General features: G+C 40.0%; 2 protein-coding genes across 4 annotated transcripts in view; one reads left to right on the plus strand and one right to left on the minus strand.

Moving 5' to 3' along the window:
- Window positions 1-1,569: 1,569 nt before the first annotated feature.
- On the minus strand, window positions 1,570-12,505 carry si:ch211-198n5.11 (methylcrotonoyl-coenzyme A carboxylase 2). The gene is made up of 12 exons (XM_012851091.3): window positions 12,364-12,505; window positions 10,234-10,398; window positions 9,381-9,577; window positions 9,051-9,229; window positions 7,163-7,243; window positions 5,006-5,184; window positions 4,734-4,929; window positions 4,555-4,646; window positions 3,670-3,826; window positions 3,408-3,530; window positions 2,010-2,222; window positions 1,570-1,922 (listed from the first exon to the last, which is right to left on the minus strand). The coding sequence occupies exons 1-12, from the start codon at window positions 12,381-12,383 to the stop codon at window positions 1,836-1,838; spliced, it is 1,689 nt and encodes a 562-aa protein (XP_012706545.2). The 5' UTR covers window positions 12,384-12,505; the 3' UTR covers window positions 1,570-1,835.
- Window positions 12,506-16,227: 3,722 nt separating this feature from the next.
- Window positions 16,228-26,108, plus strand: part of fnbp1l (formin binding protein 1-like) — a 77,193-nt gene continuing 67,312 nt past the window's right edge. For 2 of the 3 annotated variants that reach the window (XM_036140819.1, XM_036140818.1), the window contains exon 1: window positions 16,228-16,393. In XM_036140819.1, coding sequence (XP_035996712.1) covers window positions 16,370-16,393 — 24 coding nt within the window. In that variant the 5' untranslated portion in view covers window positions 16,228-16,369. The remainder of the gene's footprint in view (window positions 16,394-26,108) is intronic. The other variant, XM_036140820.1, reaches the window with a different exon arrangement.

A 26,108-nucleotide genomic window follows, 5' to 3' on the forward strand; every position in this document is an offset into this window, starting at 1 on the left:
AGTTAAATTAAATCCAGCTGACCAGTCATTTTCTAAAATTAGCGTCATCAGTTTAGTTTTTCAACTCATGTGAAATAATGCTAGTAAAGCGTTGCCAACTAGTGCTCTGGTTATTATATATAGCATGACGTTGTCAGAAACCTTCAAATAAATTCATCTTGTACTGCAAACAAAACATTTTAGAAAGATTTTACCTTTTTATTGGTGTTGTAAATCTTGCAGTTGCAGATGTTTTTAAATTAGCTTAGTAATTAAATGTGAATGAGTTGGACAAATGACACTGAATTAGATTTAACTGCGTAACTCAAGCCTTCAGAGGTGAATCTGTTAAAGTACTGTTTAGTATTCTCAGTAGTAGGAAGGGGAAAAAATGTGTGTCTTTGCCTACAGTGTGCGTAAATATCAGGATTTAACAAATACTTTCTATCCTGTCAACAGAAACATACATAAACTTGGAATTGGAGGAAAAAAAGACTTGTGGACATCTCTGATAATTAGTACAGAGCAGTATTATGGCTAGAGATAAACACCAGTTTGGCAATTGATTATTTTCTTTTATACAAACGATCATGATTACAACAATTATTTCTGATTACATAATGGTCACTATGTCAAAAGAGTTGAAGTAGCCGCAGCTGGTAGCACTGGTGTCTTGCAAAAAGAAGGTTCTGGGTTCGATTCCCGGTTTCGGGTCCCTCTATGCATGTGTGTGTTCACTCTGGGTACTCCGTCGTCCTCCCATAGCGGTGGGTAGGATGTTGAAGGCACTTAAAGCTAGTGTCTGTGATTTTTCCAGAAGTTTCCTTAAGTCGCTTTTTGAATACCTGCGCAAGACAGTCTTACTAGCTCTTCTGCTCCTCAGGGGGATCGCATGAAAAAAATAAAAATAAAAAATCTAAATCCACTCTGGTCTTATTTCTTTCTACTGATTCCTTCTTCTTCTTCTCATAAACATAAACACGGTTCACTTCTTGCGACTCTCAGTCATGTTCAAAGTTTACGCTGAGAGCAGCGGAGCAACAATGAACGGCTAACCGCTAAGCTAGCCGCTAAGCTAGCTGCTAAGCTAACCGGCTACATAAACACTAGAAGTGTGCATGCACAGCCAGCAAGTGGAAACTAACAAGAACGAGCACAGACACTGGGGTTACCTGAGCGCGTTAGAATGATTCCCACAGGACTGGAGGGACAGAGGAAAGTGAGAGCAAGAATAAAACTCTTTTAAATCTTTGCCCTTCAGACGGAACGGTAGAGATCGGTCAGTTTTTACAGGCCTGCAGCTCCCACAGAGAACGATTTTTTAACCTCCTTTTTGTGAATACATAATGTATCGACTACTTTCAGGAAGGAAAGGTTGTTTTTACCCAATAATACAAAAAGTGTTACCAACTATAGCTTTAAATTAGGGGTGCGGTGGTGGCACAGGGGTAGAGTACGTGACCTGTGTCCAGAGTCCTTGACGTGGCCGTCTTCGGTTTGAGTCTCTGCCCATTGATCTTGTGGCAATGTCCTATCAGTCTACTCTCAAATAAAGGCCACTAATGCCAGTAAAAAGACACAAATTATTATAAGATACAGTTTAGTAGAACAGAAATAGTGATTTATAAAGAATCTTCAGGTTAAAAGCTCCAGGTTAACATTGGAGCATAATTATCCTTGAGGTTTTATGTGACAGAAATGTTCAGATCTGCTGAGCCTCTCTTCCAATCAGCATCTGACTGGACAGCAGTATCATTACTCCTCCAGATTTTAGGTCAGAGGGTAATTATGACAGATAAACTAGAGCCAAATCCAGGCTGCGGATGAGAAAACTAGGAGCAGAAAGTCGGAGGCTTCTACATCCGTAATAGCACCGACCGGGTCTTCTCTGTGGACATCTGATACCGCTGCTGCTTGATGATGTCCAGACTGTCTCTGAGAACCTGCAAAGAAAACCTCATCAACGTTTCACTGCACCATCAACGGCTTGGGAACCATTTATATAAGAAGATAACCAGATTTTCTCGTACCTTCCTGGTTTCCTGTGGCAGAATGACGCCGTCGTCCCACATCCTGCCAGAGGAAAAGAACGCCGAGCTCTCCTCCTCCAGCTTCTCGTTCAGCTTCTCGGCCTCCTGTCCGTCGTCAGCGGGAAGCAAGGAGCCCGCGTGACTCGGACCCGTCAGCGACACTCTGGCGTTGGGCCACAGGAACAGGAAATTAGGATCGAAAGCCCGTCCACACTGAAGACCAAGAGGAGAGAAGACAGAGGGAATTTTATTTATTATTAATTTATTAATCCTTAAATTTTCCCAAAAATTGATGGTGCGCCTTAGAGCTGGATGATAATTCAATAATAATAATATATATATTGATCAATAGATGTATATCGATGATAGAAAAAAATGGGTCAATAAATAAGATTGGTTAATTGATTTGGATAAATTTTCCTTTGAATGGCCCAATATCGATTCATAAAACCCTTAATTCAATCTTTTTAATACGTCTTTTCCCAAAACTCCCATATGACTTCTTGTGTGACTACGCGAGTAACAAAACAAGATGGCGGAACTGCGCCTTATAATCCAGTGCATCTTATATATGATTACCGTTGTGCTTACTGACTGATTTTATATGGTACAATGCGCTCAAAAATCTTAAAATTTGTAAGTACAACTTAAATACAAGTATTCTTATTCTTATTTTGACTACTAACATAACTACTTGTTCGCTTGGGGTGTAAATATACCATGACACTCTTAGCCACACTTCAAAATGGGAAACACTGGAGCACATTTTATAATCACTGCAGCAGATCTAATTTACTGTGTTATTTGTTTGTATTTTTTATTTTTCTTTATTCGAGGCACCTGGTAGGGATAGTGGCCAACAACAGAGCGCTAACAGCGATACATTAATTCACGGTGAGCCTTATGGTCCAAAAAATACGCCAACTGTGAAGAAGATGAACTGGTTCAAGAGGCGTCTTTCAGTGAAACAAACCCAACATTCATCACATTTACTCTTATTTCTAGTTTTCAGTCCAGGACGTCAGACTGCTCTGCTTTAAACCCACGGATCTGGACTTTGACTAGGCCATTCTAACGCTCGACTAAACTCTGATCTAAGCTGGTTTGCCCCCGATCGGTTCCTGCAGTGAAAACCTTTCTAAACGTTTTCCAACAAACCTCTTTAAGCCTTCCCAGAACAGAACCGCTGTGTTTCTATTGAGGTTGATATTTAAAGGCAACCTGTTGCACTGGATTTATCAGACAGTATCGGGATTAAAGGGCGAATACACATTTTTTTTTTATTTTATTTGTAAAACATTTTAAAAACCCTGCATCCTTTTCCTTCCACTTAGAATCTGCTCCAAATCACTGAAACTATAGCCTTGAAGAAACAGACTTTTTTCACGTTTTGCTCACCATGGCATAGCTGTCGGCGCCGTGGCAACCACCAATCACCACAGTGATCTTTGGGACGGAGGCGCACGCCACGGCCGACATCATTGAACCCTGAGCCTTCAGGCGGTTACTGTTTATTTCTGCCTGGAAGAAAGGACAACTGATTAAAAAATGTTGGCACATTTATGTCTGTCAATCTGTCAACCTCTTCAATATCCCCCAGATCTATCTTTTTTAAATCAATTAGGTAATTATTTCCAAACCCGCTTGTGCAAATTATTACCTGCGCAGCAGAAAGAGTCGGCGCCGCTGCCGGTGCCGTGTTCTGCAGGAAGAGGAGCGGGATGTCTCTTTGGTCGCACAGCTGGACGAAATGGCTTCCTTTTAGCGCAGCTTCGTATGTTAGCGCGCCGTTGTTGGCCACTATCCCTACCAGGTGTCTGAAATAAAGAAAAATAAATAAATAACACAGTAAATTAGACCTGCTGCAGTGATTAGACAACATGTTCTCAAGTGTTTCCCATTTTGAAGAGTGGCTAAGAGCATCATGGTATATTTACACCCCAAGCGAACAAATAGTCATGTCGATTAAATAAAAGGAATCAAACTAATAATAATCTTATTGCTAGAAAATTCTTGAATAGATTAAAGGGTAAATTTTAGGTTTAAAAAAATAACATGCATTTATCTTAACATTGAATGTCAGAACTGTGCAGGAGGCCGCCTGCTGTTACCGAGGAGGATAACCATAGGTTTCTGCAAAGGATAAATGATAAATTACATTTATTTGTTGACCAGTAGAGTCTTTATCCTTGTTCAAATCAAAACTCAAAAGCCACATGTTCAAAATTGCCTTTTGATTATGATTTTCTGTTACTTTCCTTTGTGTAGTTTGTGTTGTTTATTTTAATTATGCAGATGTTGCTTTTACCACTTAATGTTTTTACCTGTACAGTGTCTTTGAGTTTTTTGAAAGGCACTTGAAATAAAATGCATTATAATTATAATTATTATTAATAATAATAATAACAACATTTTGGATTCAATTTGATTTGTTAAAATGTAAAAAACTGATGTAATTTTCACAGCTGGCACCGGTCAGAGCAGACCACGCGTCAGAGTGAGATATCAGCTTATAGCAGTGTTGGTGCATCCCTTCATGCATTACCCATGAATCTTTGCAAAACCCGTGACGAGCGTGGTTCCATATCTGGCTTTGAACTCCTGGAAGCGGCTCCCGTCGGTCAGCCGACTCACGATCTGAAGGGGAAACAAAAACCCGAGGCGGTGAGGTAGAACCTGCTGCTTGGTCTGCATTCAGACTATTCTGTGTTTTTTTTTTTTTACCATCTTGACATCCAGAGTGTGGCTGTAACTCCTCGGAGCGAGCCCCAGGAGCTCCTCTGAGCTGTGCAGCGGCTCCTCTCCTGCGGAGGGCTCCTCTTCCTCGGGCAGCTGGAAGTTCAGGGTGGCGATAATGTTTCTCGTCTGGTCGAACGCCTCCTGCTCCTCCTCAGCGAAGTGGTCCACACAGCCGCTCACCCTGGAACCAGGCAGCAGATCCACCGTTGGAGACACAGATCCACCGTATCGGTCCGGAGCCGACGTCTAGGCCTTACTCTGCGTGGAGACGGGCCCCTCCCAGGTCCTCCGGGGACACCTCCTCCCCTGTAGCGGCTTTGACGAGAGGAGGGCCTCCCAGGAATATGGTTCCTATGCGGTGCACCATCACCGCCTCCTCCGCCATGGTGGGGATGTAAGCTCCACCCGCCGTGCACGACCCGCACACCAACGCCACCTTTAGGGTAATTAAGGTTAGGAAAAAAAAAAAAACTTTTATGTGTTTTATGCATTTATGTTTTGATGGTGTCAGCTGTGCTGTTTTTAAATGACTTATAAATAAAGTTGGCTTGGCTAAAGTAATTTCATCTTTTATTAGCATAATTTTAGTGGCATAATCTCACACTAACGTCCAACTAAACTCTCACTAATACTCACAGTTCCTATAAAACATTAGGGTTTATTAATGAAAGGTTTTTAAGTTTAAAAGCTAAGTTAGTTTAATAATTTTTTGTCACTCTGTGGTATAAATATAATAAAACCTAGAATCGTGTCTTTTTAAATGAAGACGACCCATATTTATCCTGCTGCGGCCCATGGTGCATTAATCAGGAAGGTAAAGACATAAAAAAAAAAAAAAAATATAATATATATATAATAATATATATATATATATATATATATATATATATATATATATATATATATATATATATATATATATATATATATATAAATATATAAATAAACAACTTTAATGTGTTCTATGCATTTATGTTTTGATGGTGTCAGCTGTGCTGTTTTTAAATGACTTATAAATAAAGTTGGCTTGGCTAAAGTCATTTCATCTTTTATTATAATCTCACACTAACGTCCAACTAAACTCTTCACAGTTCCTATAAAACATTAGGGTCTATTAATGAAAGTTTTTTTAAGTTTAAAAACTAAGTTAGTTTAATAATTTTTTGTCACTCTGTGGTATAAATATAATAAAACCTAGAATTGTGTCTTTTTAAATGAAGAGGACCCATATTTATCCTGCTGCGGCCCATGGTGCATTAATCAGGAAGGTAAAGACATAAAAAAATAAACAGCTGATGCTGACTGAAGACTTTAAAATATGTTTTAGGACAAACATTTCAGAGAAGAATTTAAATGTTACCACAAGTATTTGTCCTTGATTAACCCTGTTTTTCTGCTTTCATGGCAAACAGAACCACAGACACTAAAAAGGAGACCTGGGTGAACCCTACTTTAGACTTTCTAGCTCGTTTCGTTAAAATATTGCATGTTTAGATCAGTGTTTTTCAACCTTTTTTGAGCCAATGTAAATTTTTTATCATTGAAAAAAAAATCACGATAATAAACAAACAAACGATACTCTGTTGCCACCTATATTAACAATATAGTCATTCTTATCAAAGTGTCTTTAATAGGAATCAAATAAACACAAAAATTGATTTCTTCTTTCAGATAAAAACATTTCAAAAAAATCTTTTTAGACCAATTAAGTGAAATTGGATAATTTTCCACGGCACACAGTGGTTGAAAAACACCGGTTTAGATTATGGACGAGCAAGTGAGAACAAAAAATGTCCAATAACATGAATTGTGGAATGTTATTTTTGTTTTAAATAAGTGACTTCTGTGGCCCTAGAGTGCATTTAACTTAATTTTGGGGCAGTTTGTTTGGACCTGCACGCCAACCCGTTGTTTGGCAGGCCTGCTGAACTCCACTGTGGTTTTACCTGGAGCTGCGCTCTGCTCAGAAGAGACCAAGGTTCAGTTTTCCAGCAGCAAACCCTCCAGTTGGGTCTGGCGTAAAACAATGAATATGTTGGGAAAAAAAAAAAAACTCCTCATCCCTGCTATTGAGCACGGTGGAAGATCTGTGATGCTGCGGGCCTGTTTTGTCTCTCAAAAGCTTTAGGAACCTTGTTGAATTTCTCCATTGTGAGATCAATAAAGACTATCTTATCTTATCTTAGAGAGCATGAAGCGGGACATTTAAAATAAAGATTTGGTCTCGGGCAGCAAACATAGAGCCGAGGGGACTGGGTTCCTCTGGTTGCTCCAGAAGTGTGGAGAAAACAGCGTTAACAGTTGCTTTTACACATCTATAGCAGAGATGCTGAGACATTCCAGTGGCTGTATTTTAGATGCAATAAAAAAAACTAAATTAACATATTAACATGGAGGTGTGGCAGCGTTTTTACCTGTGGGATCTTCATAGCAGACATGATGGCTTCATTGTAGAAGGTCCTTCCTCCCTGGTTCTTATCAGGGAAAATTTCTGACTGGAGATTAATATGCAAAGTTGGTGTTAGGAACAAAAATGGCATATAGTCTGATCCATCTACCGTAATTTTCGGACTATAAGGCTCACTTAAAAAGTCCTTAAATCTTCTCAAAGATCGATGGTGCGCCTTATATGTGATTAAAGTTGTGCTTACTGACTGATTTTATGTGGTACAATGCGCTCAAAAATCTGTTAAAATGTGTAAATATGACACTGTCACCAGTGTTGCCAACTCCTCAGTAAGGAAAGTAGCTATTGGCTGGTCTAAAAGTCGCTAGAAGTCGCTGAATGACGTCATCGCCTAATTTGCATAATCTGCCACATGATGTGATGTGCATATTATTGACGCTGTGTGAGAAATAACGTCGTTAGAGAGAGACAAAAAGTGAGTAAAAACACTCTATACAGAATATATATAGAGCTACTTTTTTCTGTCCATTAATGTTTATTTATTATTATTATTATTATTATTATTATTATTATTATTATTATTTTTTTTTATTATTATTATTTTTTTTATTAATGTTTATTTTATTACAATACTAACCCTCCTCCTTTACCCGGGTTTGAGACCGGCAAAATGAACCATAAAGAGAATCTATGGCGGAGTTACAAATTTTTTCCTTTCAACTTTTTTTCAACATTTTCTTTTTTCTCTTGTGGTCCACTAAGGAGCCTACAAATCACGGTAAAACATGAACATGTGGCTGTGTGAATCAAATGCTGTTATTTATTTAAGATAAAATATTTCAAATTCAGTTATTTATGATCAACCTGCGCCGTCAATCCCAGCGCATGTGCGCTTTATTTGCAGTCTGGACGCTGACGGTAAACATGCTGTGGCTCTGACTGCAGCGCTGAGAGGGACTCCTGCGGGAGGGGGAGAACGGGGGAGGCGCCCCACGGCAGCACCTGCCGCTGGAGGACAAGAGTTTGAACAATACGTGCTTTCATGTCAGAGTCTCCAAAAGTCGCTAGATTTGTCGCTAGTTGCTTTTTTGAAAAAGAGTCGCTGGAGGGGTCTGAAAAGTCGCTAAATATAGCGACAAAGTCGCTGAGTTGGCAACACTGACTGTCACTACCTGAAAGGACCCCTGAGCTGTCTACAAGACTGCCTGACTGTAATGTTTAAACTAGAAGTGCATTCATGTAAGGCAGCCCACAGACTCAGACGTAGTTCACTCGCGTACGTCCACAGCTACATTTTTAAGATTTCTCGGAGGCAGGAAGTTTTTACATCAAACTGTTTCATATGTGACTCTGAGCTCGATGCACTGAGCTGCTCCCAGCAGGCGTTCTCCAGGACGCAGCATCACAGTCCCTCTGTTCTCACTGACAGGTGGGAGTCTGCTGGAAAAGAAACGGCTCTGGGTGCTCAGCTAGCTAATTACGCATTTTACCATCCGTTCCACCGCTTCGTCCCACTGGCAGGAAGTCTGGGAATTGTAGGAATTTACCACAAGAAATGTAGGCAACAGTACGCTGGACTATGAAGGTAAAACGTCTGCAGAAAGTCCACCAAGCTCACAGTATGTGGACAGAACGCCTGAGTATGTGGGAGCCTTTAGGCAGCTGGAGTACGCGCTAGCAACAATAAACCTAGTAAGTTAATTCAATATAAATGTTTATTTTGGCCTTATGTTAGAAACAGAGCAGTGTATTCCAGCTACTCTGTCCTCTAAGAGACGGATAGAGAGCTGTGGACGTGGAGGAGTGATATTACACAGTAGGGAGGAATATTTAGTGCGCCTTATGGTCTGAAAAATACGGTATGCATCTATAAACCCTATTGTGGGCATATGAACCTGCAAAGGTAGGAAAGCCCCTCCAGAGTCCACCAGGTAGACGCACGGCAGGCGGTTTTGGATGGCGACTTCTTGAGCTCTCAGCTGCTTCTTCACTGTGATCGGATACGCCGTGCCGCCCTTCACCGTGGCGTCGTTGGCGATAAACACACACCACAGACCGTTGATCCTGCCGACACCTGGGCGCAAACACACACACACACACACACACACACAAACACAGACACAGACCAGGTGAGCCACACCGCTGGAACCGTGTGAGAGTAACGCAGTCGGACCGGCTTGGAAATACGGTTGATAGTACCAAAGACCCAGCTAGAGGTTTCTGACCAGTCAGGCAGCCGGCTGAAGGGATGTCGCCGTACGGCAGACCCAACCCGGCCAACGGCGACAGCTCCAGGAAGTCGTCATCGTCCAACAGGAGGCGGAGCCGATCCCTGACCAGCAGCTTCCTGTTTCTCTGAGTGTGTCTGGCTACGGCGTTGGCCCCTCCGCCTCTCCTCACCTCCTCCTTCAACTCTGCGTACCTAACAGGCCGACAGAGGAAACCAGAGGTTTAACACAACTTTATAAACGGCACTCTCAGGTGGCGAAGATTCAGTTCAGGGGATGGAAAAACAAAAAAAAGACCAAAATAGTCGATTTGTGGACACTTCAGGCGACTCTATTGTGCTGCGATAAATAAATATGAGGCATCGTGATGAAATTTAGATCCGGAACATTTTCAGGTAGAATCAAAAGATAATTTTTAGGGACAAAAATGATCAAAATCTAGACAGTTTCATGTTTAATGTCTTGTGCATGAATGGTACACAGCAAAAACGGATATAAAAATAAGTAAAAATGTTCTTAAAAATGTGTGTTTTTGTCCTTGATTTGAGTAGTTAAATAAGATAATTTGCCAATGGAATGAGTATTTTTACTCCTAAAATGAGATAATTGGATATCCTGCACTTGAAATAAGATGATGGAGATGAATTGTTCCTATTTTAAGTAAAACAAATCTTATTCCATTGGCAGGTCATCTTATTTACCTGCTCAAATCAAGGACAAATACACTCATTTAAAGAAAATTTTACTTATTTTTATTTTGGTTTTTGCAGTGATATAGAAGTAATAAAACCGCTGAGGTCTCTGTCTGGTTAACTGACTGAACCTTTGCGGTTTTAAACCACAGACCTACTTTTTCTGGCAGGCGCTGCTGTTTCTCAGGTTGGCCTCGTAGACGTGGCGCTGGATGGCCTGCAGGGGGCGCTCCAGCAGCGGGAAGGCGCTGCGGACCGCAGGCCGCTTCCCCGTCGCCGAGCTCGCACGGCGGACCGAGGACGGCCAGCGGCGCTCGGCAAACCTGCAAAACACGACTCAAATGAGAGCGAACGGCAGAATAAAAATCTGAAAGTCTTTGCTTTTACGTCTTTGTAATAAATAAATAAACAAAACTGCTTTGTGACCTATTGGACATTTCTTCCACGAAGATTCACGTATTTTACTGGAACCAACAAACGGCTCAGTCAGATCGGATGGAGCCGATCTGACAATTCAGGCCGGTTTTTATCCTGAGCCAAACCTCTGCTTCTGTCTCATGTCTTCTGCTTCATGCAGGTTTTCCTCTGCGGTTCTCCTGAATTTAACTCCTATCCATCTTCCAAACGACTGTTACCACACTGCAAAAACCTGATCTAAAAATAAGTAAAATGTTCCTAAAATTAGTGTTTTTGTCCTTGATTTGAGCAGGTAAATAATATTATCTGCCAATAGAATGAGTATTTTGACCCCTAAAATAAGATAATTAGATATTCTGCACAGAGATGAATTGTTCCTATTTTAAGTGCAGAAATCTTATTCTATTGGCAGATCATCTTATTTACCTACTCAAATTAAGAAAAAATACACTAATTTTAAGAACATTTTACTTGTTTTTAGATCCGTTTTTGCAGTGCAGCTACCCTGTCCGCAAAATGATGCTGCTGCCAGCTTCACCTTTCATGGTGGAGACAGAATGATCTGCAGGGCTTGGTTACTTTACAGCAATTTGCATGCTGGACACAAAATGCCCTTTTGGGAGCGGACCACCTTCCTCCACACAGCTGCTGTGTCCACACATGGCTTTTGGTCAACTCTGATCAGGAACTCTTATGGTTTTCTTTAAACAATGGCAACTTCTTCAATCCGGCATGTTGCTTTTCCATAAAAGCTGGATTTGTAAGAAAACCTGAGCAGTGAATCTCTGCAGCTCCTCCAGAGCTCCCCATGCCTGGACAGTGAAGTTTAGGAACACGTCCATGTTGATATGATGGACTGAACAGAGCTCTGTGAGACGTTCAATGTTTGGGACGTTGTTTTCTAACCTAACCCTAATCACGTCTTCCCCGGTGTTCTCCAACAAACATCTGACACCTTCACAGAACATCTGGATTTCAACTCAGACTAAATTATAGGAGGCCCTGTCACAAATAAACAATAAATGTATTAATCAAATGATAAAGTAAGCTTGATAATTTGTGCATTGGATTTCCCTCAGGAGTACAAGTGACAGCACACAACTCCCCTTTCAGAATTTACTAACAAATTGGAAAATTATGCGTCATTTTCTTTTAATTTCATAATTATGTTACTTTGTGTTTGGCTGTCACAATAAAAATATTTTTTTTTAAATATCCAGAAGCTTGTGTTTAATAGAGGAGAAAACATCGAAAAGTGTGGCAAGGCGCCTTAATACACTGAACTTCTACAACTCTGACCTGCAGCTTTACATCCATCCTAAGTTATAAACAAAATACATTTTAAAATTCACTTTAGTGATTAAAATCAGATCAAAATAAAACAAAAACAACTGAGACTATGAACCCACTATCTTCTCTTTTTCTTTCATTACATTAATGTGTTTCATGAGTCCACTGTGGCTGAGGGAGGTCACAGGCATTCACCTTGAGTGCGCATGCGCAGCACTATGAGAAGACGCATGGAGAGCAATAAACGCAACAAAACGCCGCCTGCACGCAGCGTGTGGTTTCACACAGATGATAAGTGAAGTCAATCAGTCATGAAAAGTTAAATCATATATTTTTTTATTATTTATTGTAATCCTCTGCTGCTGCTGCTCAGTGAGTGGTGCAGTAAAGTAACAACAGCTCAACTAAACATCCGAAATTTACACCATTTGTAAAATCTACTTTTTTAAAAGTAAAATCAGAAATAAACCTAACCCCGTTTAGTGTGTCAAAGGTCGTCCGAGCTCGGTGCAGATGTTAAAGAAATGAAAACTAGATAACAACCAGGTTTGTATCATATCAATAAAACGTCCTGTAATTACCTTAAGATGCAGCGCTGCATGCTTCACTCGTTTTCGCTGCAGCAGCGCGATTCACGGCTTTATTAAACCAAATCTGACTTCAAACTCCATCGCAGACTGCAGCTACAGCCATATTGGGGAGGGAGGAAACTCTTCTTCTCTGTTTGCTGAAGGCGGCGCCTCCTCACCGCCCCCTGTCGGAACAGAGCCATCACGACAGGCGCGCACAGAATGACGTCTTCTGACGTCATTCTAAAGCTTTTTTAAAATCATAATTAAGTAGTTTATCTTATGTAATCTTCTTCAAGTTTTATATTCATAAGTGTAAGACTGTTATGATTAAACCCTCAAGTGTCTCTTCTATAAAGGAAGCAACGATTTATTTTTCCACTCCCTCGAATAACAAAAAAGCTATTAAAACTTTTCCTTTATGCTTTAAATTCCAAATATTTATGTAATCTCCATGTATGCTGTAGCTTGACTTTATTTATTTTTTGTACAAACCCCTGACGATTGTTCATTGTACTTAATTGCATTTTTCTTTATGTTTTTCTTTTTCTATGTTACAAACAATATTCTAATAAAGTTAAAAAAACAGTAAGCGAGTAGCTTGCTAACTGGCTAATGAAAAAAATGTAAATAATAATAATTAAGTAGTTAAGCAGCGTGACAACACCAGTGTGACAAATGCGAATAATGTAACCAATTAAAACGGATTATATGAGTGGTATTTTATTTGATTTACATTAAAACGCAAAGAGGTTTCAACAAATAGCTACACAGCCCATTTTTAACTGACACATATATGATAAATATGAGAAAAAAAAGATCAAACTTTGAACAATCTTCAACCCAGATACTTTTACAATTATTACTCTAAATTGCCTAATCAAATTTATGAAATTTAATAATATAAAAAAGAGAAAAACGTTTTCATGTTCTTCTTTGCATAGGCTACAACCTGGTATTCTGCTATTTGTAAATACTCAACCTTTGAAGTTATTTCCAGATTTGTACACAGGAATTTCAGCTGCAACAGCTCTCAAAGGTGTACATAACCCTAAAATCCAATTAATTACTCCAACTACAGGCATGTTTTGATGACATCAAAACCTGGATGACTTTGAAATGTTCTGCTTTTAAATTCTGACAAGACAGAAGTTGTAAATCTTTGGAAGTCCACAAAATGCTCTAGCAAGAGTTCTGATGAAAATCAACAAGAGGAATCATATTTCTCCTATTTTAGCTTCCCCTCATTGACTTCCTGTTAAATCAAGAATAGAATTTAAAGTTCTTCTTCTAACGTATAAAGCCCTTAATAATCAAGCTCCATCATATATCAGAGCTCTGATTACCCCGTATGTTCCTAACAGAGCACTTCGCTCTCAGACTGCAGGTCTGCTGGTGGTTCCTAGAGTCTCTAAAAGTAGAATGGGAGGCAGATCCTTTAGCTATCAGGCTCCTCTTCTGTGGAACCAACTCCCAGTTTTGGTCCGTGAGGCAGACACCCCGTCTACTTTTAAGACTAATCTTAAAACTTTCCTTTTTGACAAAGCTTATAGTTAGAGTGGCCTAGGTTACCCTGAGCTACCTCTATAGTTATGCTGCTATAGGCTTAGGCTGCTGGAGGACATCAGGGTCTATTCCACCTTGTGATTGAATCTCAGCATTTCGTCTTTTTTTCATCCCACATGTTGACTTGCAAACTTTTATCCATGCTACCTTGCAAAAGGTCTCTACATCTATCAGATTGTGAAGACGTTTCTCTCACAATCTCTCTTCTTGACTACCTATGCCGTCACATCTCGCCGGTTGAGGTCAGGGTTTATGGACTTGGCCTGGGGAAAAGATGCAGCGTTATTGTGTGATGAGCTATCAAACTGGAGTATGTATTATTTTCTTTTCTTTGGTGTCCCTGTTTTTTTTTTTTTGGTTCTTTTGTTGATGTTTTTTTTCTTTTTTTTGTTTTGTATATTATGCCAGGCTTGAATGTCTGTGTTTTTGTGCACTATCAGTGCTTTGTTTTCTGTTGTCCCTGTCGCTTCTGCTTTGCAAGAAAAAGTTAAATAAAAACAAGTTTGAAAAAAAAGAGAAAAAAAACAAGGGTCATAATTATTGTTTATTTGGAAAATACAAATAAATAGTAGAAACATAATAAAAACCCGACATTTTAACAGGGTAAATCACTGTAGGATTGTGCTACAACAGACCTCAGTCGCGGTAATTACAAAGAGTGGCCAGTAGGGGGAACCAGTGCATAATTAACAACCTCGCCTATCCTTACATTACCTTTAATAGGAGAAAAATCTGCTTCCACCAAACTTTATACTCCAGGTTCAAACCATACAACCAACAAACAAACAAGCAAAAAAAGAAACTTTTAAAAGTATAAAACTATGAAGATTTTCAGCAAAATACTGCATTTCAGGAAGTCTGAACAGCGACACTTAACAGGCATGAATTTAGGAGGATGTGGTTTCTTTGGCTAGAGTTTTGGTGTCCGTACCACATAATTACACTAATATTCAGATACAATCCAGGGTTTTATGCCTTAATCACATACATCTTTTCCTTAAACAATGGAATCCTACCTCAGAGAAATTTTTGTGCGGATATTGGTGACTCTGGACATGTCATGAGGGGTACCACAGGGCTCTATTCTCGGGCATTTCTTTCTTCCCCGTACCTTTTTGCCGAAACTATTTTTTCGGAAATGTGGGATTTCATTCCATTTATATGCCAATGACTTTCAAATGTATTTCACCATCAAGCAGTCTGATGCTCCATTTTTTATTTTAAATAATGTATAACGGGAAGTGATTTCCTTCATCCCCAAAGCTCTGGAACAACCAGCCTCTGGATAAGACAAGCTTCCTCAGTTGAGATTTTTAAGTCTCACTTGAAAACAGCCTTTTTACCTCTTGAGTTTTAATACATTTAGAGTCTGACATTAAATATACATTTTTACTCTGATTTTATTGTGTTAATGTTTTTTTTTCTCCTATTCTTGTGTTGTAATTTAATTGTGCAGCACTTTGGTCCCCTAATGTGCTTATAAAGAAGTTTACTTTGCAATCTTAATATATAAATGAATATATATATATTTTTTGAAGGTTTTTAATATATTTTTTTCTTTGTTCAAGGAAAACAATATAAGCGATAAACAGGGGCAGTTCTATACAGGGGCCAACATGGGCCAGTGTCCTTGAGGCCATTTTGTGGCCCCAGTACTAAATACATAATCTTAAATTAATTTCTTGTGATGATATATGCTGACAAAGATACCTTTACTGATTGGTCACTTGGATCAATTGTATTTTATTTACCTTTACAGTTTTACTCTAACAGTAATTTAAAAATTAAGCATAAAAATCAGTGCCAATCAATCAGGGGTCTGCAACAGTTTGGCACACTTAAAATATTAAACAATGAAATAATGACCTGTTTAGTTTAGTTTAGTTAGGTTTTTTCTTCCAATCTTTTGTTCTGTGGCCCCATGAAAAAGCACTGCCCCCCCCCCCCCCTTTCTAAATTGGGTGTAGAACCGCCACTGGTGATAAACCCTCAACAAATACAAACAAGATATAATTAATTATCTCTGTTTTCTCCGAAATTTGTGCTTAAGCTGTTGAAAACGGGTGAAACTCGACTATATTTTTCAGCAACACCAAATTATTTGTTTATTTATTTTTTTCTAATTTGGATAAAAATATTTAAAATTAGTGCGCATTTGTTATTTTTTTCTGTTTATCAAAAACTATTATTGGTTTTCACTTTTTAACATCACAGACGACACAACAAACTTTATTTATCATTAACATATATGTTTTGTTTTTTTAAAATGTAATTTTATTGGGTCTGCGGTGCTGCTGTAGGACGGCCCTGCTGGTTCAGTGGGAGGAGGAGAGGAGTCACCCGGACCCAGTCAGCCAGTCTGGAGGACCGGAGTCCCAGCGGCAGTTAGGAGATCCAAGGCTGGGGGGAAAAGTGCGTCCGAACCGGGAGAAGTCACACGGAGGCGTCCGCCATGAGTTGGGGAACGGAGCTCTGGGTGAGTTTGAACTCTTTTCGCCGCCGTCCCTCCGTCCGGCCGTGCCCACAGCGGCGGCGGCGGTTTCCTGCGGGACGTCGAGCGGAAGAAAGGTGCCGCAGGTTGGGCTTTGTGTGGCAGAGCGCTGCTAGCCGGCGAGGCTAACGCCGAAGCTAACGCTAACGCTCCGTAACGGCTGTGACAGCGGCGCGGAACAATGGGCAGCCCGCCGGCAGGGGGTCCGCTCCCGGCCCGGGACTCGGCGGAGAGTCGGACCGGGGCGGCGGAGGAGGAGGTGGAGATGGAGGAGGAGGAGGGGGCTCAGCTCGTGGGTTTACCCCGGCGTTGGTTGTTTCAGAGCGGATTCCTCAGGCGTGGAGGAGGCGTGTGCGGGAAGTTGGGAAGTTGTACCTTGACGGCGTGTTTTTTTTTTTTTTTTGGGGGGGGGGCGCCGTGTTTGTGTCACATCCCGAGAATCAGCCCCCCTCTGGTCCGGCTCTTTGTCTTCACGTCAGTGTCCCACGATGGGAAACACGCGTGGAAACCCCACTAAAACTATATATATATATATATATATATATATATATATATATATATATATATATATATATATATAAATTAAAAGCAAATAAACTGGGATGTTCTTTCTTTTTTTTGTCCAGCTTCATGGCAAAAAAATTTACCAAAATAACCCACTCCGCCCCCCTTCATGCCCGATGATGATTTATTTATTTTATAATTTTATTTTATTAAAGACAAACTGATGCCGAACAACTCTGGGTTGTTTTAAACGCGCCGCTGTTTGTTACAGTGCGCAGTTCAATTTAATTAGCGAAAAAAATCTAAATTGTGGTTTATTTCAACCATAATAGCGATTCAATTTAGACTTTCCCCTGCATTAACCACCAGCAACAACAACAAAAAAATGGCCTGTAGATAAACATGTTTGTAAAGAAGGATAATTTAAAACAAGAAATTTGACTGTTTTTATTAAACAAAATATTATTATTCAGTAGAACAGCTTGTTTTGTTGGACATGAATCCTTGTTGAACATAAAGTGCAGCCAACAAACAAGTCTATGTATTCTTCTTCTTAACAGTCTGACCACTACTTAATGTTGTGGTGAGATTCGTGAAACTTTCTGGTAAAAAGTATGATTATATAAACTCTAAAATAAATAATAAAATGAATTTATCTCACTGCTGCATCTCTCTTCCCTTCCATGTGGAGCAAACCCACTTTAAACATTTTACTGACACCTAAAGGTCTGATCCATTAATTGTTACCTAGCCAAAAACTGCAGACCTCTGCCATTTGGAAATTGCATCTTTTTTAAATTTTTTTATTGCAGTTATATTGCAAATGTGATTAATTGTGCTGCACTAGTTAAACGGTAAAGACGTCATGGTGGACCTGCCTTCCCCAGAAAAGCTGATCTCATCGCCGCTTTTAGGACTCCGTCTTAGAACAGCATCAGTATTTGTTTTGATTCTGCGTGAAGCTGGTGACATGTGCTGATTTCCATTTTGAATATTTTTGGGGTGTTGGCCAACCAAAGCTGTGAAACCAGAGAGGCACCCAGCAGCATCCCTACCCCCCCCCCCCCCTCCCTCTCTCTCTCCTTGCAGGGAGAGGAGGAGGAGGAGGGTCCCAGAGATGATACTCCTCCATCTGATCGCTCTGGTTATTATCTACCGTCTGAAATAGGCTTTTTTTTTTTTTTGCCTCAGCTGTAACACGACCTCGCCGCGGTGCACAAACAGAAACCTTTCTCCTGTGTGAAATTCAAAAGCGACGTTTAGAACTATGTGGGATCGGTCGGGGAGAGGGAGGGGGCTCATTCCTCTCCCCATTCATCTCTCCTGTCCAGTTTTTTTAAAACCCCATCTAGGCCAGGGGTGTCCAAACTTTTTTTTTATAAATTTTTTTTTGCCATGAAGTTGAAAATACCTCAAAAATGTTTGATTTATTTAAAACATTTTAAAATATCAACCGTCTTTAACCTGCTTAACTATAAACTAATCATACAATATTGTAATGAAACAAGCAGTGATGTCAGATTTCTATAGAAAGAGAAACAAAAACAGCGTGCGATGATTTTTTTATTTTTCGGTGTGTGTATTTTCCTCAACAGGAACACCATCCGGGTCGCTCTTTAATGCTTTTAATAAATGTCTGCTCTCCTGGATGCCCGTGGTCCCGTTTACTAATTAAAAGGTTGATTAAAAGACGTCGTTTCAAGCCATTTTACAGGATAAACAGCTCTAAAACGTTATATTCTGATTCAGATCCAGGTACACACCGTCCAGCGCAGTCTTCATAATGGGACGGTGCGATTAGGGCGAGTCGTTTAGCGCTAATTGGTGAAAAAAAAAAAGCCCAGTAAGTGTGAAAGAGTCGCTGATTGTGCAGCAATCCCCCGTCCCGTCTCGACATTCCCGTTTAATCAGAGCGAAGCTGTGAGCGTCTGACGTTCCCGTGTTTGATGCACTGCAAAAACGGAGCTAAAAGCAAGTAAAATGTTCTTAAAGTTAGTGTGTTTGTCCTAGATTTGAGCAGATGAATAAGATTATCTGCCAATGGAATGAGTATTTTACCCCTAAATAAGATAATCAGACATCCTGCACTTGAAATAAGGTGAAGGAGACGAGCTGTTCCTATTTTAATTGCAAAAAATCTAATTCCATTGGCAGATTATCTTATTTATCTGCTCTAAATAAGGACAAATGCACTAACTTTAAGAACATTTCACTTGTTTTTATTGCCGTTTTTGCAGTGTGCAGCTGTTGACGGGCTTTACATGCAGCTGTTACAGATGTTTTCTCCCCCGCCAGCCAGTCAGTGAAACATCGGCATTTAAGCAGCAATCGTTTGCCGTTTTTTCCCCCCGCGTCGCCTCTTCTCCTCCGTTCTTGCAGCAAAGCGAGCGCCGTCTTATGCAGCCACAGTGGAAACTGGCTGGCAGGCCGTTGTAATCCCCTGATTGGATTATTGGCCGTCTGTGGTCAGATTAAGGGGTCCGATCCTACAGATATGATGTAGCTCTGCTGATTGGTGATGGTTAGATGACTGCAAGCCTGGTGATATGTATATAATACACGAGAAAGTCAGTATAATGTGTCCGGATGTTTAGTTTTACGGATCAATGCTAGCTTGCACTGCAAAAAGGGACAAAAAGTAGGTAAAATTTCTTAAAATGAGCAAATTTGTCCTTGATTTGAGAAGGTAAATAAACGTATCTGCCAATGGATTTTTAAGGGTAAAAATACTCATTCCACTGCAAAAACGGAACTAAAAAATAAGTAAAAATTTCTTGAAATTAGTGCATTTGTCCTTGATTTGAGCAGGTAAATAAGATTGTCTGCCAATGGAATTAGTATTTTGACCCCTAAAATAAGATAATTAGATATACTGCACCTGAAATAAGATGCTAGACATGACTTGTTCCTATTTTAAGTACAAAAATCTCATTCCACTGGCAAACCATCTTTTTTACGTGCTCAAATCAAGGACAATTACACTCATCTTAAGAAAATTTGACTTATTTTTAGTTTTGTTTTTGCAGTGTAAGCAGATAATCTGATGTAACTTCTCAAATCAAGGACAAAAACACTTATTTCAAGAAAATTTGACTTCCTTTTTGTTCCCTTTTTGCAGTGTGGCTGGTTGGGAATCTCAGTGACCGCTCTGTTATTGTTTATTGTTCCAGTTTTTAATCTAACTAGAGATCTGAAATGCCGCTGCTGTTGTTTGATGCGGCCATGGCGTGTACAAGTTAACCCACGTTTTACCATAGCTGCGTCTTTTCTGTAAGCTTTTAGCTTCTCAGTCCCTAAAATATCCGTCTGGGTCGGGTACGGAGGACGGGTGTAGGCCAACCATCCCAACATATCTCTGCATGGCGGAGCGTCACGCTTTGACACTCGGCGTGGCCAGATACACCGTCACCACGTGACAGGATGCAGGTGAAGTCCACCGAATACTTCACCCCAGCAGGCCTATGCGGTGCTTTATTGACAACGTAAATGCTGCGTGATGAGTAAAATTTTCTTGAAATTTGTGCATTTTTCCTTGATTTGAGCAGATAAATAAGATGATTTGCCAATGGAATAAGATTTTTGCACTTGAAATAATATAATGGAGATGAATTGTTCTTACTTTAAGTGCAGGATGTTTAATTATCTTATTTTAGTGGTGAAAAATACTCATTCCATTGGCAAATGGTCTTATTTAGCTGCTCAAATCAAGGAAAAATACACTAATTTCAAGAAAATTGCACTTACTTTTAGTTCCCTCTTTGCAGTGGGGATGCAATTAGCTGTTATTTGAAGTGCAACTGGGCTTTTGTTAGGAGTCTTGGGCTTATTTGTGATGACTAGTAATGTGGCAGACGGTCCAGACTAGTTTAAATTGTCAAAGTCGGGCCCAGTCTTACTTACGGCATCCTTTAGAGCAGGAGTCACCAACCTTTTTGAATCTGAGCGCTACTTCGTCCGTACTGTGTCATACCTGTACTGACCTCTTAACTTTACTTAATATAAATATGTTTTTATTGCCCTTGTTATTTTTAAATCTATGTAAATGTGATTAAAAAGGAAGAGCAACTGAATACAATAACATTTTAGATGCAGCTCTCTGGAGGAGTTGTGCTATTTTTCTTTTTTTTTGAGGAGCTCTTGGTGTCTCCTGGAACCCGACCTGTGGAGACAAAACCTTTTCAGTGGCAGCTCCTGAAATCTGGAGCGGTCTCTCTCTGTCTGTGAGGTCCGCCGAACTCTTGATGCATTTAAATCTCTTTTAAAAACTTTTACACCGGCTTCTGGCTCCAGAAAGCAGCTCCAGTGGATCAGCCGTTACCTCTTTATTTTTGATTATCCTGTCTCGTTATTGCTTACTTCTTTTATTATCATGGTTCTATCTAAAAACAAGTGAAATGTTCTTAAAGTTAGTGTATTTGTCCTTGATTTGAGTGGTAAATAAGATGATCTGCCAATGGAATGAGATTTTTGCACTTAAAATAAGAACAACTCATTTCCATCGTCTTATTTCAAGTGCAGAATGTCTAATTATTTTATTTTACGGGTCAGAATACTCATCCCATTGGCAAATAATCTTATTTATCTGCTCAAATCAAGGACAAATACACTAACTTTAAGAATATTTTACTTATTTTTAGATCCGTTTTTGCAGTGTGCATCTTCTGTGCAGCACCTTGCACTGCAAAAACGGAACTAAACATGAGTAATATTTTCTTAAAATCAGTGTATCTGTCCTTGATTTGAGCAGGTAAATAAGATGATCTGCCAACGGAATAAGATTTTTGCACTTAAAATAGGAACAACTCGTCTCAATCATCTTATTTCAAGTGCAGGATGTCTATTTATCTTATTTTAGGGGTCAAAATACTCATTCCATTGGCAGATAATATTATTTACCTGCTCAAATCTAGGACAAATACACTAACTTTAAGAACATTTTACTTATTTTTAGATCCGTTTTTGCAGTGTGGCCGCCTTAAAATACCTGTTCTTCAGTCTACTGTTCTCCAGTTTTGCATTGTATTACATTGAAATGACTGTCGTCATTTCAGCTTTTAACTTTTTGCTCTCTCTCTTTTCTCTTCATAGTAGGTACACCTGGTCTGGCGTTCTGTTAACTGTGACATCATCCAGAGAAGACGGCTCACCCGCTACTACCATCTAATGTAGAACAGATTACTAGATCAATGTGTGCTTCTGTGCTTGTTTGTCTGTCTTGTTGTGTCTCTGTTCTGTCTTCTGTAACCCCCAGTCGGTCGAGGCAGATGACCGTTCATACTGAGCCCGGTTCTGCCGGAGGTTTTTCCTTCCCGTTAATGGGTGGTTTTTCTTCCCACTGTCGCTTCATGCTTGCTCAGTATGAGGGATTGCAGCAAAGCCATGTACAATGCAGACGACTCTCCCTGTGGCTCTACGGTTCCCCAGGAGTGAATGCTGCTTGTCGGGACTTTGATGCAATCAACTGGTTTCCTTATATAGGACATTTTTGACCAATCTGTATAATCTGACCCAATCTGTATAATATGATTGAACTTGACTTTGTAAAGTGCCTTGAGATGACATGTTTCATGATTTGGCGCTATATAAATAAAATTGAATTGAATTGAATTGAATTAAAGTGCTTTATAAATAAAGGTTTGATGGATTGAATCAAACTATAATAATCAAATATAACCGTCAGATGTTTTGGAATTTCTCCGCTGTCACCAGGTTTGTTCTGTTTGCCAAATATCTTCATCTTGTTCTTTAAAAATGGTCTTTATTCATTCTTTTCTGCCATAGACGATATTCAAGATTCAAATTTTTGCGTCAGTTAATTTTTACAGTTAATTATCAGCTGATAGCATCCCGGTCGAGCGACGCCCTGCGGCTCAGTGTAGCTTTTCCTCCGTGTCCTCTGGCTCCGGCTCAGCGCTTTGAGACCTTACAAAGCAAGCGAGGAACATCCTATTACGGCGCTGGCTTCCTGCCGCCCAACACACACACACACACACACACACACACACACACACACACACACACACACACACACACACAGACACAGGCGGGTGTGTGGAGTAGGAAGCGTGCCTGAATTGAAGCTCTGTCTGCGTTGGGTGTGTGCGTTAGTGCCAGGATGGCGGCCTGCTGCGCTCAGGTCTGTCTGAGGGGGAGGCCGGGCTGGAGGCCAGCGGCGCGGCGCGGTCCGGACCGGCCGAAGGACAACGGGCCGACAGGCGGTCGTCCCCGGTGGCCGGCCAGCCTGAAAGACGAGGCTGAGGGCATAGAGAGGTGGAAAAAAAGGTCCATTCCAAAGGGTTTTAGCTGTGAAACGAAAAGGAACGACTGATTGTAGAAACTCAGAGTGGCGAGCAGGTCGGAACCATCAGGTCCGGTTATTGTCCGGGTACCATGTGGATTTGGGAACTCCTGCAGGCGTCCCGCATAGGGCTGAACAATTAATCGCATTTTCAATATAATCGTGATCTAAAATAACGCAATTTCCAAATCGCAGTCTGCAATTTTTGACTATGTAACAATTAGGGAATTAGACACGTCCATTAGGTGTTGGTAAAATGTTTAAAGTGGGTTTGCCTCCACATGGAAGGGAAGACAGTTGCAGCAGTGAGATAATCTAATTTTATTACTTGTTTTAGAGTTTGTATAATCATACATAGCATTAAGTACAGGTCAATCAGTTTAATACATAGAATTGCTTGTTGGTTGGACTTTATGTTCAACAAGGATTGATGTCCAATTAAATTAAAAGCTGTTCTCTTGAATAATATTCTGATCAATGCAAACATTAAAAATTCATATTTAAAATAGTCCTTGTTTACAAACATCTTTATTTAGAGGCCATTTTTGTTGCTTGTGGTTAATGTGGAGCAAAGTCAAAATTGCAATTTTGGTTGAAATAAATCGTAGGCAGAACACAATCATTTCTGCTCTGAGTTTAGATGCTGTGGGTCTTTTAGCAACTAATCCACACGGCGAGGAAACAAATTGATTTGTTGTTTGTATATGTTTTAAAACGCATGATAAATTAAACTGGGAAAAAAAATTGCATTAAATCGCAATATTAAGATAAAAAATCGCAATTAGATTATTTTCCAAAATCGTTCAGCCCTTGTCGTAACGGAGGGCGTTGACGTTGTCCGCCGTTTGTCTCCTGCCTCAATCAGGAGCATTGTTTGTGTTCCCTGCCTCTGCTTGTTATTCACGCTCCTGTTTGGGATATTTATAGCTTGGAGGCTGCAGTACGTCCACGTCTGGGGGGTGGGGGGGTCTAGGTTCTCTGGTACGCTCAGATTGCTTTTGACTTTCATCCGTTTTGCCTGGAACAACCCAGTTTGGACAAATATCCAGCGTTGGAGGACATTTATTTTAGGAATACGGCGCCCTGTGAAGATATTTGCATATTTTTTGCATACGTCAGGTTATAGAAGCGTACTTCGGTGGAATGAGGGATTCAACCAGCAACCCAGCACTTTGTAGACCTACCTATGAAGCCTTCTGGGGACTGTCTCTACCGCCTTTTAGCTCCACTCTCCACATACAGTAACAGCTCCAGCTTCAGCTCAGCGTGCTTTCCGTCTGGACTTTGACTAGGCCGTTCTAACGCACCAATGCGGCTGCATGATATTGATATTGAAACGTGTGATTTTGTTGCAGCGTATTGTAGGTTGTGATTAATCTGCGCTCTATCCCATCCTCACAGCAGCCGTGTTTACACGCACATACATTTACTGGATCCGATTGGAAATGTATTCGTATTGAAGAACAAAAAAATAACCGTATTGTACCGTTTGTATGTTCTCGCGATCAGTCCCATCATAATGTGAGTTTATATGCACCTGGCTTTATTCGGAATAGAACCACTCTGACATGCGCAGTCATCAAAAACCACAGAAGAAGAACCACCTCTGTCTCTGCTGAACAACAAAAAATAGTAAATAAAGCAGTTTTGTACCAGTTTGTTTGTCTTTTTGTCTTCTGAGCGCCCAGGATGGTCTTGCAGGAGGTTCTAATTACGGTTGTTGTTACTGAATAAATAACAATTTTGAGCTCTTTTAAGGTTTCGTACAGAACGGTTTTATTGGGAGCGTCGACAGTTTTGCTTCCCGACGTGTTTCCGCCACTCAACAACGCCGAAAATGCGTCACGTTTACGTCCGGAGCGCACATGTGCACTCATGTCAGTTTACCACATGCAGAATAACTTGATCCTGACAAGCGTTTGCATGCACCCGTCTCATTGGGATTAGGGCTGAACGATTTTGGAAAATAATCTAATTGCGATTTTTTTTTTTTTTTTTTTTTTTTTTTTTTTTTTTTTTTTATATTGCGATTTACTGCGTTCCCCCCCACCCCCCAGTTTAATTTATCATGTGTTTTTAAACATATACAAACAACAAATCAATCTGTTTCCTCGCCGTGCAGATTAGTTGCCTAAAGACCCACAGCATCTAAACTCGGAGCGGGGGGCACATGCAGAACTAGGGCTGAACAATTAATCGCATTTTCCATATAATTGTGATTTTAAAAAAAACGCAATTTCCAAATCGCAGAGTCTGCAACTTTTGGCTATGTAACAATCAGGGAATTAGACACGTCCATTAGGTGTTGGTCAAATGTTTAAAGTGGGTTTGCCTCCACATGGAAGGGAAGAGAGCTGCAGCAGTGAGATAATCTAATTTTATTACTTGTTTTAGAGTTTATATAATCATACACAGCATTAAGTACAGGTCAATCAGTTTAATACATAGACTTGTTTGTTGGTTGCACTTTATGTTCAACAAGGATTGATGTCCAATTAAATTAAAAGCTGTTCTTTTGAATAATATTCTGATCAATAGAAACAATAAAAGTTCTTGTTTTAAATAGTCCTTGTTTACAAACATCTTTATCTAGAGGCCATTTTTGTTGCTTGTAGTTAATGCAGAGAAAAGTCAAAATTGCAATTTTGGTTGAAATATATTGTAGGCAGAACACAATCATTTCTGCTCTGAGTTTAGATGCTGCGGGTCTTTTAGCAACTAATCTGCACAGCGAGGAAATAAATTGATTTGTTCTTTGTATATATTTTAAAACACATGATAAATTAAACTGGGGGAAAAAAATTGCATTAAATCGCAATATTAAGAAAAAAAATCACAATTAGATTATTTTCCAAAATCGTTCAGCCCTATGCAGAACACCATCCAAATGAGTTAAAT

The sequence above is a fragment of the Fundulus heteroclitus genome, chromosome 9 (genome assembly GCF_011125445.2).
Source record: "Fundulus heteroclitus isolate FHET01 chromosome 9, MU-UCD_Fhet_4.1, whole genome shotgun sequence".
Classification (NCBI taxonomy): domain Eukaryota; kingdom Metazoa; phylum Chordata; class Actinopteri; order Cyprinodontiformes; family Fundulidae; genus Fundulus; species Fundulus heteroclitus.

Bases quoted from the DNA above. Each gene is read 5' to 3' on its own strand.
- si:ch211-198n5.11 (XM_012851091.3), bottom strand. From the start codon at position 12,383: ATGCAGCGCTGCATCTTAAG. The intron at 10,399-12,363 runs GTAATTACAGGA...CGTGTTTTGCAG, and splicing joins ATGCAGCGCTGCATCTTAAG to GTTTGCCGAGCGCCGCTGGC. The intron at 4,647-4,733 runs GTAAAAAAAAAA...TTTCCCCTTCAG, and splicing joins ACACTCTGGATGTCAAGATG to ATCGTGAGTCGGCTGACCGA.